Source organism: Elephas maximus, chromosome 7 (assembly GCF_024166365.1).
Source record: "Elephas maximus indicus isolate mEleMax1 chromosome 7, mEleMax1 primary haplotype, whole genome shotgun sequence".
NCBI lineage: Eukaryota > Metazoa > Chordata > Mammalia > Proboscidea > Elephantidae > Elephas > Elephas maximus.
In genome coordinates, this window is record NC_064825.1 from 115,590,940 (window position 1) to 115,607,229 (window position 16,290).

General features: G+C 36.0%; 1 protein-coding gene across 1 annotated transcript; it reads right to left on the reverse strand.

Moving 5' to 3' along the window:
* Nucleotides 1–4,624: 4,624 nt before the first annotated feature.
* On the reverse strand, nucleotides 4,625–5,566 carry LOC126080770 (olfactory receptor 5D18-like). The gene has a single exon (XM_049891944.1). The coding sequence runs from the start codon at nucleotides 5,564–5,566 to the stop codon at nucleotides 4,625–4,627; it is 942 nt and encodes a 313-aa protein (XP_049747901.1).
* Between the last annotated feature and the right edge of the window lie 10,724 nt (nucleotides 5,567–16,290).

The following is a 16,290-nucleotide window of genomic DNA, read 5'->3' on the forward strand; positions in this document are numbered from 1 at the left end:
TTCTTTTTGGTGATGGAAAGTGTGGCACCAAATGTGGATGTAGTGAGCAGAGCAAAACCAAAGTAACAATGAATGTTTAAGGACATATGGATGTGTATAATCATATTGGTAAACGTGTAGTTAGAGATGTGTGCATACATAAGAACAGAAATAAGTATCTATATGTATATGTAAATATAAATATATGGGCACAGGCACATATATTCATTGACAACACAAATACGGATACTCCACACACATAATCAAACTCTTTCAAAGGTTGGGTTTCTGGATTTAAAGCTTAGGACAATAGTCTCATGGAACAATCCAGTAAATTGACACAACATAGCTCACAAAAGTCATAATCGGCATCCTAGTGAAGTGAGTAGCATCTGGGGTCTTAAAAGCTTGTGAGCAGCCATCTAAGACAGAACTACAGGTTTCTACTTTCCAGGAGCAAAACACTAAGAAGCCATCCAAAAACTCAAGAAAAAAACAAATCTATAGGAACCACAACATCATCTCTCCTGAGACCAGAGAAGAAGATGGTGTCCAGCTACCAACATTGACCAGGGTCACAAAAGATGGTCCCGTAGAGAACTGGAGAAAAATGTGGAGCAGAACACAAATTCTTATTTAAAAAATCCAGACAAATTGGAACATTAGCGAACAAAGGACTCCCTGAGACTGTCGCCTCGGGGCTCTCTTTAAACATGTAACCAAGCCTCCCCCATGACGTCATCATATAACCAAATAGCAGAGAGGCACACAAAATAAAGCGTATTACCCATAAGATCAGTTCTCTACTGAAAAACCATCAGTACTAAGAGTACGTGAGAACTAATGGTCAACAATTACACAGAATCAAAGATGAGAAGATAAGGGGGCATGGAAACTAGTGTACTGGAATTGGAACAAACAGAACACAATTAAAGGGAATGTCTACACATTGTGATAAATATAACTAATGTCACTAAAAATTGGTGTGGAAATTGTCAAATGGGAACCTAACTTGCTGTCTAAACTATTACCAAAAACTTAACTACAAAAAAAAAAAGATACAAAAGAAGAAACAATTCCAGGATGGCACCCCAATGTCTAACTGCACCTCTTCCTTGGGTGGTCAGGCTGGCAAATCTTCAATTGTGCTTCTCACAGTGAATTGCTTAGCCCTTGGAGAGTAAAATGGCTGTGTCAGGCATTCAAGGTCCTTTTACTACGGACGAACCTCTCAAAAATGTATTTATTAAAACAACAAACATTTGTTATTTGTCACAATTGCACAGGTCAGGTGGATAGTTCTGCTGATCTTATCTATGCTTGACTGATCTTGGCTCAGTTTATGGGATACACTCTCCAGTCAGCTGACTTCAGAGGATCTCATTCTCAAGTCTGGCGGCAGGCTAGATGTCAGATGGTACGGTTGAAGGACTGGGCAGCTGGGCTGTGCTTCTCCCATTAGCCAATACTCTAGTCTGTTTTTATTCATATGACAACTTCACCAGGTTCCCAGAGAGTGTACAAAAACATCAAAGCCTCGAAAATTCTTGGAACTGGCCTTTTTGCCACCTCTGTTACCCAAAACAATTCTCAAGAGTGACTACATTCAAGGATTGGTCAAACTGATTCAATCACTTGATGTGTACAGCTGCAAAGGGTACTGGAAGGCTTTGGAAATTTGGACTATGTTTTCATTCTACTATAGTGAGTAACAAATCATTTTAAAGGAAAAGTCATTTCCAAAATATTAACTTCCAACAAAATCTGGAAGACAATCTACTTCCATTTCAAGCATTTCAAAAAATAATTTTTGATGAAAGATGAACATGAGAAATTGGCACATAACTTGGATGGAGTTGAAAGAGTTGAGTGCAATTGCTATTACAACATAGTTTTCAACAGTTTTTATTTCCATTTGCTTTTAATATGACCAATTTATCACAACATTTTCAGCTATTAAAACATAGAAATAGAATTGATGCTGAAAGTACTGCCTTCTAACATTAAGTTTTGTTCTTCCATTAAAATATTAATACATCTAAATTAAAAATCCAAAACTATTCTTCTGACAAAAATATTTCCAATAATATTTTTTAAGCTTGATTATATTTTTATCTAAATTTGCAAAGCAAATACAGCTTTAATAGTGTAGTTATTATTGTATTGTTATAAAATAAACAATTTAAAAAGAACTTTCAATAACACTAAAAGCATTTTAAAATACCCAAACAAACCCATTGCCATCAAGTCAGTTCTGATTCATAGCAATCGTATAGGACAGAGTGGAACTGCCCCACAGGATTTCCAAGGAACCCCTGCTGGATTTAAACTGCCAAACTTCTGTAGCTCTTAATCACTAGGATCTATGGGGACAGTTAAATTGAAATATGAGTTCAGGAGAAGAAAGAAAAACATAAATCTGATTGCTCAAAATGATCTTGTTCATACAGTTTGAATGAATTATGATGTGTAATTGAGATTACATTTTTTCTGATATTTATGCATATGATGAAATATTTTATATGTCAGATTGAATTCCCAGGGTGTATATACATTTAGAAAACTAATTTAATAGTATGTGGACAAAAAAATTTAAAAACTCACATATTATGTCCAACTTACAGGCAAATGGATCGACCATAATGAACCTGGAATGTCACAATTTGAAAATGAAAGAACATGAGATTGTATGAAAGTATTTGCTAGAAAAGGTGTTTACTGGTGTAGCTGGATTCTTAAATGATTGCTGTAATTCTGTCAACAGTTGCTTTTACAATTGTAGCCAAGTTAATTCAACTTGGGTCTCAGTTTCATCAGAGTAAAAGCTAAGTTGGCTGTGTCACTTCAACCACAAAATGTGGTTATCATTTCCCAACACAGAAAGAAGTGAAAGTTCTCTGTAAAAGGGGATTGATTACATATCATTGATTCAATTTAAGGTTAATATTGATTATTACCTAACATCAAAATAAATTAGGAATTATATGAGTGTCAGATATGTAATGAAAGATAAATTAGTAAATAACTCAAAGAAAGAAAAGTTAAACAAATGAAAAACCATTATCTCAGCAGATATTCAATACATAAGATGATGTTTCTACAGTCTTTATATTTGCATGTACAATGACTGTTTAATTAATACCTTCTCAACTAATGCATAAGAAATCTATTGCCATCCAGTGGCACTATAGAACTGAACTATAAACTGAAAATTAAAAATTAGAATAATGATCATAAGTTTAAAGTCACTTGACTCTTCCAAATAATTTCTTGAGCTATATAAAATTGTCCTGCAAATTATTTTTTTCTCCCTCACTAAAACACCTGATAAACTAATGACTCCCACTATATTAGTGTTTTATTTGGAATTTAATCTAGATGTATTGAATAAAGAGAAGGACATACAAGTTAATAAAGCAAAATTGAGTTGTTAAAATGAGATAGATCTAACATTTTGAATTGACTGAATTACAAATGTCTAAATGCAAATGACAGCCTGTCTTTTATTTTACTTACAGTAAAATTGTGTGGCAATTACTGTGCAACATGTTTGGCAAATCCAGGTAATTAATTTGAATTCTTTATGGTGGATTGGAGTACTGTTGAGAAGGATTCAGTAATTATGCTCATGTTTCAAAAAATATATATAAATAAAAATAAATTAATAAAGTACATATAACATTTGTGATGGTTGAGTGGGCAAAATAATAGCACAACACACAGATAGGGCAGGTATACATTGTCCCTATTTTTTGCATATAATTATTTTCTGAGATCCATTTCTAAGCCTCTGGTAAAGCCTATCAAAATTATTATTCAGTCACGTTGGAGCTCTTTTGAAAACAAGTTCTGGTTATAGACCAGATTTATTCTACTTTGCATTCATGTATGTAAGATACCACACACACACACACTCACACACACATTATGCAATATTCACAAAATCAAAATTGGTGAACTCAATATTACATTCTCATTTCCTTGAGTTTGCTCATTCTAGTCTCTCCTGAATAAAAAGGCTTCTTCATTGAAATATGTCTCCTAAAATACTGCCCATTATCCAGGCCAATTTCAGATAGCACCTCTTTTATGAAGACATATGTCTAATGTCCCTAAACTGATTTGAATTTTTTCTTCCCCCAAGGCATCTAGGATAAATATTATAGTTGGGCTTATGCAAAAGCACTTTCTTTATGCTCCACCACCCCACTAGATTATACATTCCTTGAAGGCAAGGCTTATGTCTTATTTTTACTTTCATTTGTGTATACGTGTAAGCAATAAACATGTGTTTGTTGAGAACCTGCTATACTCCAGGAATCTTATAAGAAAGACGGGTGGAGTTAATGTTTTCTCAGATTATGAAAAGTTCCCCAAAAGATATCTAAATTATCTTTTGGTCTTGATTATCAGATTATGAGCTAGCTCATGGTATCACAGTTTTAGAGATTTAAAACTAAAGATGAGAGGGATTGCTGCTCTTTTCTTTCAATTAACAGACAAAACCAAGTTTGGTTTCTTTGAACCAAACCACATCCTTACTATCGTGCAATATTATCAATAATATTTAAAAGTATGTTTAAAGACAGTCTTTTATGCACAGTTTACTTAAAAGTTAGGGACAAATTCTATTAAAATAGTATGCTCAATGAGAAAAGACTTTGGTGTCCATTATCTTGATGAGTATATTCTTGACATCCTTATTCCTCAAACTGTAGATCAACGGATTCAACATGGGGATCACCACTGTGTAAAACACAGAGGTTACTTTGATGGTACTTCTGGAGTTTTTGATGTTGGGCACACAGTAGAGAAAGAGGATGGTGCCATGGAAGATAGTGATGGCAGTCAGATGAGAGGCACAGGTAGAGAACGCCTTACGACGACCACCGGCTGAACGCATTTTCAAGATGGTGACAACGATAAACACATAAGAAGTGAGGATGATGAGTAATGTACTCACCTCATTAAAAGTAACAACGATGAAAAGCAGTAACTGACTAAGAGAAGTATCAGAGCAAGAAAGAGACAGAAGTGAGGAGAACTCACAGAAGAAGTGATTGATTGTGTTGAAACCATGAAAAGATAATTTCAAAACAGAGCATGTCAGAACCAAGGAACATGCTATTCCCCACGCATATGATCCCACCACCAGCATAGCGCAGCGTCTCTGGGACATGGCAACTGTGTAGAGCAGAGGGTTGCAAATGGCCACAAAGCGGTCATAGGTCATTACAGCTAATAGAAAGGATTCAGTCACCACAAAGGTACCAAAGAGAAATAATTGCACTACACATCCTAAAAATGAAATGGTTCTGTCTTCTACAACTAGGTTCACCAGCATCTTTGGAGCAACGATGGAAGAATAGCAGAAATCCACAAATGAGAGGTGGCTGAGGAAAAAGTACATGGGGGTGTGCAGTATGGCGTTAATTCTGATGATTACAATCATCCCAAGATTCCCTACAACGGTGACACTGTAGGTGGCCAGAAATACCAAGAAGAGGGGAACCAACAGTTCTGGGCAATCTGAGAAGCCCAAAAGGGTGAATGTGGCCACGCTTTTATTTCTGTCTGACAATAACATGGCTTCTGTTTGTCAAAATCTGAAAGTCAGTCCTAGAAATCAAAAACATATATACATTAAACAGAGTGAGGGTATAGGATGCTTGGTCAAGTACCCATTGCCAAGACTGGAAAAGATATCTCTTTCAGAATCTCTCTATATTTTTATTAAATAAAATATGGTAAATTTCTCAAATTTTAAAACATAATAAGCATTTATTTTTAAAATTTTCTCAAGGAATTTAGGGACTGTTTGGTAATTTTATGTCAAATTCTTACATAACACTTTCAATTCTCCTTGAATGGTATCAGTTCATAGAAGACAAGCCTGGCCTGATGCTAGATTATGTCAGCCACACAGTCAATAACAAAAATCTGAAAAATCTGAATTATATCAGTTAATTGGCTCATAACATGTAACAGTATGGACATAAAGAATGGACAGCCTTGACAATTTCCATTTGTGTTACTTCTGCATAGTATGTTGATCTTTGTTTTTCTTTCTGACACAGTAAATCTGATATCAAAATAAGTTTTTATTACTTTTTAACAGCTTGTGTGGTGCCATTGGTTAATGCCCTTGGCAACAAACCAAAATTGGAAGGCCTCCTTTCCAGAGGCACCTTGGGAAAAAGGACCGGTGATTTAATTCTGAAAAATCAGACGCTGAAAAATTTATGGAGCACAGTTCTAATCTTACACTCATGGGGTCATCGTGATTCCAAGTTGACTTGTCGACAACATTTTTTTCATTTTTCAAATCTGGGAGTTCTAAATTCTAATTCTCCCTCATGGCTTGAGAAATTAAAAGACTAGAGCAGATGATTAATATAATCTGGCATACATTCATAGTCTAAAGATGGCATAACAGAAGTCAGAAGAATCCTTGACTTTTTCAATGACATGCAGATAAAATCCAGTCTATAACCCACAGCCATGTGTCCATTTCTCCACTCCATACAATGGTCCCTCTTTTATACTAATATATTTCCTTTGTTAATGATCACCCCCTTAAATTTTGAGCAAACTAGAGACTCTAAAACTATGGGAAATATTCCAGAACATTGTTATGTGCCAGAGGAATATAGTAGAGAGCAGCATCCAGATGAAACACAGGAGAATGGGATTTAGAGATGTTTTCACACAGGAATAACTAAAGACTCTTTGAGTTAGAAATTCCCATTCCCAAGGCTCTCTCATTCACTTCTCTTTCTTCAATATACCTAGGATACTCATTCTGTCCCTGTATTACATATTATAAGAATTAAAAACGTGGAGTGGTAGGGCACAATTAGGGCATTTTATGAGAAAACAGTAGCATGCACACACACACACACACACACAGACACACACACACACAATCATTGTTTTTCTTGAATTGGTGATGAGCACCTCTCAGGTCCCAACATACTGGGAAACTCTTTCTCCGTCTATGATTTGTGGTAAGTTCATCTCTGATTCTGAAACCCAACAAATCATTTTCAGATGGTCCAGAAATAAAGATATCAGGTCATGTGCTATACTGAGTTCCTCAATGGCCCCATCCTGTTCCTATATAATCCTGAGTGTTGAAGACAACCTCAAAAGGTAACCCATCACAAAATTAGTCATTCTAATTCACATTTTTTAACAACATATTTCATTTATTTGTCATGTATATTTTTATTTTAATCAAATACATGTCTTTAATGTAAAGACTATTTTCTTTCCCAAATGTTTATATTAAATTGATGATAAATTTATGCTCTCATTTAGTCCAGGAATAAATCCAGGTGCTCCTTGGAAACTCTATGGGGCAGTTCTACTCTGTCCTATAAGGTCGCTATGAGTCAGAATCGACTCATCGGCCCTGGGTTTGTTTTTTGGTTTGGTTTTAGTCCAGGAATAGGGTAGCTAAAATCTCCTTCCCTATAGTTTCCTCCCATTTTATTGTTCTTTTGATGTCAGGGAACACATGCTTTCCCTCCTTTATGCTTTATGATCATTAAAGGTGGAAGTTTAGAGAGATAATAGCTAGATGGATAGATAGATGATAGATAGATAGATGACAGATGATAGATTAGATAGATAGATGATTGATGATAGATAGATAGATGATAGATAGATAGATAGATAGATAGATAGATAGATAGATAGATAGATAGATAGATAGATAGATAGATAGATAGATAGATAGATAGATAGATAGATAGATAGATATAGATAGATAGATGATAGATTCTTTTCCCAAAAGATTCTATTAAATTTCTGTTTATTACATTCGGTTTAAATACTTGTCTATTCTACCTTGACAACTGCTCTGAAATTTACAAGAGGGAGGAAATACACATTCCCAAACCTCTCATGGCTCCTCTATTCTCCTACCCCAGATACCTCTAATCCACAGCACTATTATTGAGGAGCTTTGTGAGTTAGATTCAACTCAACAGCAATAGATTAGTTTTTTTTTTGTTGTTTTGTTTTGTTTAATTAGCCAGGTCCTGTACGCAAAGCTTGGCATAAAGAGTGCATATCCTCTTCCTTGAATGTTCAGATATGTACCTTTTGTTTTGGCTCAATATTCCTCAAGTATTCTACTTCTAAAGGTTGTGTTTCCACCTTCATATTGTTTCCTAGATATCCTACATTGACGTTAATAACGTTATGTCTTTAGAATTTTTAACAAACCTGCTAATGGCAAAGAGAAGGCCTCTCCTGCCTCTGGAAAACCTGAATGGGAGAGAAGTATATGCAACATTACATTTTCTACCCACAGCCTTGGGACATAAACCCTAGAGACTATATGTTGCCCCATTCTCTAGAGGACAAAAAATAAGCAATTAAAATTAACTACCTTTCTCAACTGTGTTGGAAAACCTGGAGAAAAATTACATTGTCGTTAGGAACATTTTATAAGAAGCAATTTATATTTTAAAGTCATATTCCCCAGCCTTCTGAACACTCCCCAAAAATTCAATAATTATCAAGTATATGTGACTATTAAAAAAAAAAAATTGCCATTGAGTCAATTCCAATTCATACTGAACGTATATGTAACTATAGGAGTATAATTATTAAATATTAATTGATTAGATACTAATTACCTTTCTGATAGGTGAGAAATGATATATAAGAGCAGTTTTCACACGTGCTTCTAGCATTTTGACTCAGATTGAACAACTCTTCATATCTTTTGGAGCTATTTGTATTTCCTCAGTGAAGACTCTTTAATCATATGTTCTGTCCATTTTACTACAAGACTGACTGTCATTTTCTCCTCTACACTATGTGACATAAGTGGTAATGTTTTCCACATTTTTTCATTTGTGATTCTAATTTACATTCCTTTGTTTTTGGTACAAAGTGTCTGTATAGTCATGTGATCTAAATTTTAAACTTTGTTTTCAGAACCTAATTTCATGCGTGGAGTAAGAAAGAGATCCAATTTTATTCTTTACTTGTATGGCTAAGGAAAGATGCCCATATGGCTCTTGAAAATCTGTTTGCCACAATATGACACTATTTTATTAATAGATACTTTATAATTTTTTTTTTAATATTTGGCAGGATTAGCCTTCCTACTCTAATTTGCTTTATTATCTTTTTCAGTCTTTTTTGTCTGAGTATCTTTGATTATTTATACTTTCATGTGAACATTAGGATGGAAATTTTAAAATATGATTCCTTGATATTACCAAATGAATCTTGTAGTACATTCTTCTTGTTCTTAATAAATGTGAACTTAACTAAACAAATCTGAGATTTCTAGACCTGATACTATTGGTCATGCACCTTTGAGTAAATAATATCCAGGCATAATCCAGGAATATTGAAGTGGCCCCAATGATTGTCCTTTCTGAAGGGCTAATTAATATTCATGACCTCTCAGACCGACAGCCTTAGAGATAATAGAATGAAAGTGATGTAGAATTAGAGACAAAAGAGCTAAGTTCCTGTCCTAAACCAGTCACTTCTGTTTATATGAATTTAAGTGAATTAGAAGTTTATTCAACTTCTGTATTATCATCTTGCACTGGTACATAATGGTCCTTTTTCTCTCTCCTTCTCAACATAAGCTGATCATTTGAACTTCAAATCTGCTCATTCATAGGATCAACAGAACCAAAGGAACAAAGGTATCAGACAAGAATGATTCGCTTTTATGACCACTGCTATTTGACATTGTGCTGGAAATCCTACCTAGAGCAATAAGGTAAGAGAAAGAAATAAAGGGCATCCAACTTAGAAAGGAAGGGAGAAAACTATCCTTACTCACAGTTGATATGATCGTTAATATTACCCAGCATGTGAAAACAGGAGAAATGCTAGGGACCCTTGTATATGGCATAAATTCAATACAAACCATAACTAACAAACACCAGAAGATAAACTAGATAACTGGGAACACCTAAGAACTAAACACTTAAACCCAAAGATCCCACAGGATAGCTACTGGAACTAATAGAAAAATTCAGCAGTGTAGCAGGAAACAAGGTCAACATCGAAAAATCCATTGGATTCCTATCCACCAACAAAGAAAAGTTGGAAAAGGAAATTAGGAAAACAATACCATTTATAATAGCCCCTAAAAAGATAAAACACTTAGGAATAAATCTAACCTGGGACATAAAAGACCTGTATAAACAAAACTACAAAACAGCACTGTAAGAAACCAAGAAAGACTTACATAAATGGAAAAATATACCATGCTCTTGAATAGGTAGACTTAACATTGCAAAAATGTCAATTCTACCCAAAGGGATCTACAGATATAATGCAATTCCAATCCAAATACCAAGAGCATTCTTTAACAAAATGCTAAACTATTTGTCCATTTTACATGGAAAAGAATGATGTCCCAGAAAAGCAAAGCATTATTGCAGAAAACAAGCAGAATAGGAGGTCTCACACTACCTGATCTCAGAACCTACTATACAGCCACGGTAGTCAAAACAACTTGGCACTGGTACAGTGACAGACAGATAGATCAATGGAACAAAATCAAGAACCCAGGCATAAATCTATCCAACTATGGTCAGCTGATCTTTGACAAAGGATCAAAATATGTTGAAGACAGAAAACTAGTCTTTTTAAAAAACAGTGCTGAGCAACCTGGATGTCCATCTGTAAAAACATGAAACAGGACCCATAATTCACACCATACACAATGATTAACTCAAAATGAACCAAAGGCCTAAATATAGAACCTACAATGATAAAGATCATGGAAGAAAAAAAAAAAAAAAAAAAAAAAACAGTTGTAATGGTTAAGATTGTGTGTCAACTTCGCTGGGCCTTGTTTGGCAGTATTTATATGTGATCATCCCCATGGTAGGATCTGCTGTGAGTAGCCAATCAACTGAAACGGAATTTACTTGGGCGCATAGCCTGCATCCGAACATAAGTGGATGTTCTGGCTTTTGCCCTCTCTGGATTCTGCAGCTGTCTCCTGTTCACCTGACCTGCAGTTCTTAGGACTTCAACTAGCAGTTTAACTGTGACCTTGGGATTCACTGATTTTCACAGCCTGTGACCAAGAGCAGTGTTCTCCAACCTGCCAATTGTGGGTTCATCAGCCCTTGTGGCTATGTGAATCAGGAGAAGCCTCTATTCTGACCCATGGACTTGGAATGTTACAGCATCTACAATTGCATAAGACATTTCCTTTATATAAATCTCTTTCTCTCTCTCTTTACATATATACGTGTGTATATATATATATATATATATATATATATATATACACACACTTTACTCATTTTGCTTCTCTAGAGAACCTAGCATCAGAAAACAGTGTTAATGTTAGGGGCCTTAGTATACGGCATAATTACAATACAAACCATAACTAACAAACACCGGGAGATAAACGAGATAACTGGGAGCTCCTAAAAACTAAACACTTAAGCTCATCAAAAGAGCAAAAAGTAAACCTACAGAATGTGGGGAAAAAAAAAAAATTGGCTATGATATCTCTGACACAAGTCTAATCTCTAAAACCTGTAGAATACTAAACACCTTAACAACAAAAAAAAGAATACTGCCATTACAAAACGAGCAAAAGATATGAATAGACACTTCACCAAAGAAGACATGCAAACAGGTAACAAATGCATAAGGAAATGTTTGCAACTATTGGAAATTAGAGAAATGAAAATCAAAACTACAATGAGGTATCATCTCACCTAGACATCACTGGCAAAATTCAAAAACAAAAAAAAACAAATGTAGAAGAGGTTACAGGGAGATTGGAACTCTTATGCTGGTGCAAATCTAAATTGGTACAACTACTCTGGAAAAAAATATGGCACCTCCTTAAATAGCTAGAAAAAGAAACACCAGGAATCCCACTCCTACGAAAATATCTTAGAGAGATAAGAACCATCACACGAATAGACATATACACACCAGTGTTCATTGCAGCATTATTGACAATAGTAAAAAGATGGAAACAACCTAAGTTCCCATCAACAAGTGGATGGATAAACAAATTATGATGTACACACACAATGGAATACTATGCAATGATAAACAACAATGATGAAACTTTGAAACCTTTTAAACATCTTGCAACATGAATGAATCCAGAGGGAATTATGCTAGTGAAATAAATCAATCAAAAAGGACAAATATTGCATGAGGTCACTCTTATAAAAATGCAAGAAAAGGTTTACATATAGAAAAAAAAACAACCTTTGATGGTTATGAGGGAACTGGGGGGTGGGGAGAGAAAATCGCTTAATTGTTAACTTTGGTGAAAGGAAAGACAACACACAATACAGGTGAAGGTAGTACATCTTGATGAAAGTAAAGTTGTAGAAGCTTCCTAGACACATCCAAATACCTTGAGGGATCAGGTCACTGGGGCTTGGGGCTGAAGACTATGTTCTTGGAGATATCTAGGTCAACTGAAATAACATATTTCATAAAGAAAATGTTCTACATTCCACTTTGATGAGTAGCGTCTACTATCTTAAAAACTTGCAAGTGGCCACCTAAGGTACACATATGGGTTTCATCCCATCTGGCAAAAAGGAAAATGAGGAAAACCAAAGACACTAGGAAAATATTAGTTCAAAGTACTAACGGTTCACATGAACCACAGCCTCCACCAGCCTGATCTCAGAAGAACTAGATGGTGCCTGACTACAGCCATCAACCCCTCTGACAGGGATCGCAATAGAAGGTCCCTGACAAAAAAAAAAAAAAAAATTTTTTTTTTTGTAAGAGAAAAATGTAGAACAAAATTCAAATTCACAAAAAAACCAGAGTTGCTGGTCTGGCAGAGACTGGAGGAAGCCCCGATTCTATGGCCCACTGACACCATCCTATCTCAGAACTGAAGTTATTACTGAAGTCGAACTTTCAGCCAAAGATTTGACAGGCCTATAAAACAAACAATAACACATGTGAGGAACATACTTCTTAGTTCAATCAAGAATGGAAACCAAATGGGCAACATCTGTCAAAAGCAAAGACTCGAAGGTGGGAAGGCACAGGAAACTGGATGAATGGACACCAGGAACCTGGGGTGAAAAGGGAAAGCGGAAAAGAGATGACGCAATGCTGGGTTTATGACTAATGTCACAAAAACAATTAGTCTATGAATTTTTGTATGAGAAATTAATCTGTGCTGCAAATTTTTACCTAAATCACTATAAAATAAAACTTAATAATAATTAATTCACCAAAAGCCTTTACCAAAATAATGAAAAGTTGAGCTAAAAAAATGGAGAATATCTTTGGGAATCATATATTGCATAAGAAGCTAGTAACCAAAATATATTTTAAACTTCAATACCTCAACAACAAAAACACAAATAACCCAATCATAAAATGGCAAAGGACTTGAGTAGACATTTCCCCAAATAGCCACAACACATGAAAAGATCCTCAATGTCATTAGCCATCAGAGAGATACAAATGAAAACCAAAATAAGATATAGTTTCCTTCCCACTAAGATGGCTAACGGAGTCCTGTTCCTGAAGTGGTTAACAGCTTCCCTGCCAACTAGAGTTCGGCAGTTTGAATCCACCAGCCTATGTTTGGAAACCCTATGGGGCAGTTCTACTCTATCCTATAGGGTCACTATGAGTCAGAGTGGACTCAGCAGCCACAGGTTTGGTTTCATTTTTAAGATAGATAATATTCAAAAAAAAAGAAAATAACTAGTGCTGGCAAGGATGTGGGGAAATTGGAATCCTTATGCATTGCTGGTGAGAATGTAAAATTGTACAGCCTTTGTGGGAAATAGGGTGGCATTTCCTCAAAAAATTGAAAATACAACTATCGTATGACCTAGCAATTCCACTCCTATGTACATACCCAACACGCTTGAAAGCAGAGTCTCATACACCAGTGTTTACTGTATCACTATTCACAATAGCCAAAAGGTGGAAAGATCTTAAATGCTCATTAAAAGAGGAATGGATAAACAAAATGTGGTACATACATACAATGGAATACTACGCCGCCAGAAGGAGAAATGTAGTCTTGATACATGCAGCAATATGGATGGAGCTGGAAGAAGACATTATGCTGAGTGAATTCAGTCAATCACAAAAGGACAACCACTGTATTACCTCTATTACATAAAAAAGATAGGAAAAGACAAATGTACAGAAAACAAAGTTTATTAGTGTTTACTGGGGGAGGGAGGGAGGAAGAAAATCTGTTAATGGTGACAGAAATATTGCTTAATGAAGGGTAGAGTTGCATTGCAATTATTCCAATTGCCTCAATAAGTTGAACACCTGTAAAAAATTTAGTTGGCAGAAGCTGCCTGATAGATATATTTACAAAGACAAACAAAAACAAAACCAAAAGAGGGTAATTGCTGAGGTTGATTGTGTACCAACAAAAACCTCATGGGATTTAATTCCATTGTTTGGAGGTTTAGGGTCATGGTTACAAAGGAGATTTCAGTTAATTGGAATAATAAGGTATTTAGTGCTTCCTTTCTACCTAGTGGCTCAGTGCACAGTGCCTGGGCTATAAAAAACTTTCACGTGGCCTTCCAAGTCATGATTGGTCTCTATTTGTCTGGAACAATTGAGGAAGAAAGAGTAAGGAAAAGAAGGAAGAAATGTAATTCATGGCTAATTGCCTCCTTCAACAACTGCCTCCTTTTCTATGATATCGGAATAGCTCAATGGTTCCTGGCTACTGTTACTGAATATGCTGATCAAAGATTGTATGGAAGAATGATGATAAAAAAGATGAAAGTTCAGGACAGAATTTTAAAATCTCATGGACTCCAGACTTTCTGAAGCCATGGAGGCTGAATGAATCCCTGGAACTATAGCCCTGAGATAGTTTATAAACCTTAAACCCAAATTATCCCTCAAAGTCTTCTTATAAACCAAAGGACAGTTTAGCTTAACTAGTAAAAACGTCTTCCTTGAGCATTATTCTCTTTTTAAGAACCATCTATATGGAATCAAAGTGAAAACAGCAACCCAAAAGATGAGCTAGGAACCTCAGGGAGCAGTGTGTTTATGTTAATGGGGGAGGAACAAAAAAGAAAGGGAAAGTGACAATGGTTGCACAATTCAAAGAACATAATCAATGTCTGTCTTAGTTACCTAGTGTTGCTATAGCAGAAATACCACATGAAGGGTGGCTTTAACAAAAGAAACTTATTCTCTCACAGTTTAGGAGGCTAGAAGTCCGAATTCAGGGTGCCAGCTTCAGGGGGAGGCTTTTGCTCCCTGTCAGCTCTGGAGGAAGGTCCTTGTAATCAATCTTTTCAGCACAGGGGTTCCAGGTCCATAGGACGCACTCTGCTCAGAGCACTATATTCTTGGTAGTTGGAAGTCCTTCTGTCTCTTTGCTCACTTCTCTCTTTTATATCTCAAAAGTAATTGACTCAAGACACAGTCAAATCTTGCAGACTGAGTCCAACTTCATTAACATAACTGCCTTTATTTTGCCTCATTAACATCATAGACATAGGATTTACAACACATATGAAAATAACATCAGATGACAAAATGGTGGAACATCACGTAATACTAGCAATCATGGCCTAGCCAAGTTGACACACATTTTTGGGGCGTACTATTTAATCCATGACATTTCATCATTTGGTCCCCCCAAATTCTTGTTTTTGCCACATGTGAAACACATACACTCCATCACATCATAGCAAAAGTGTTAAATCAACTCCAAGTCCAAAATTCCAAAATTCTTCTTCATCTGTAAAATTGAATATACATGTTATCTGCTTCCAAAGTACAGTGGTGGAACAGGCACAAGCTAGACATTTCCATTACAAACGAGCGAATTTGAAGGAAAAGTGATAACACTTACCAAGAAAGTCAACATAACACATTACATTAGTTCTCAATGCTTAAAAATTATCCTCTGTTTCTGAGACCATTTAGGCAATCACCCTGCCCTCCAAACTCTTGGTCACACTCTCTGGAATTCTGGGTGGAAGCCCTTTGGCCCTAGCCTTTAGCTCCACCTTCCAGGCCCATTGAAAAGACAGAGCTGTTCCCTCAGATTTGAGTAGTCACATTCTCCTAGACCACCTGAGTGGTGAACCTGCTGCCTTGGCCCCAGCAGACCCCACCATTTTTCTACCCCTTGGGCATGGCAGACCAATCACCTCAGCTTTGGTCAGCGAATCTGGCCCCATGCCTCTGGCACTCGTGAAAGGCACCCCCACACAGTGGAACTGGATTGGTAAACCTAGCTCCACCAATAAATGCCAAATGTAACATCACTCTTCCAGAAAGCCTCCTGTGCAAAGCCACACAGCTCTT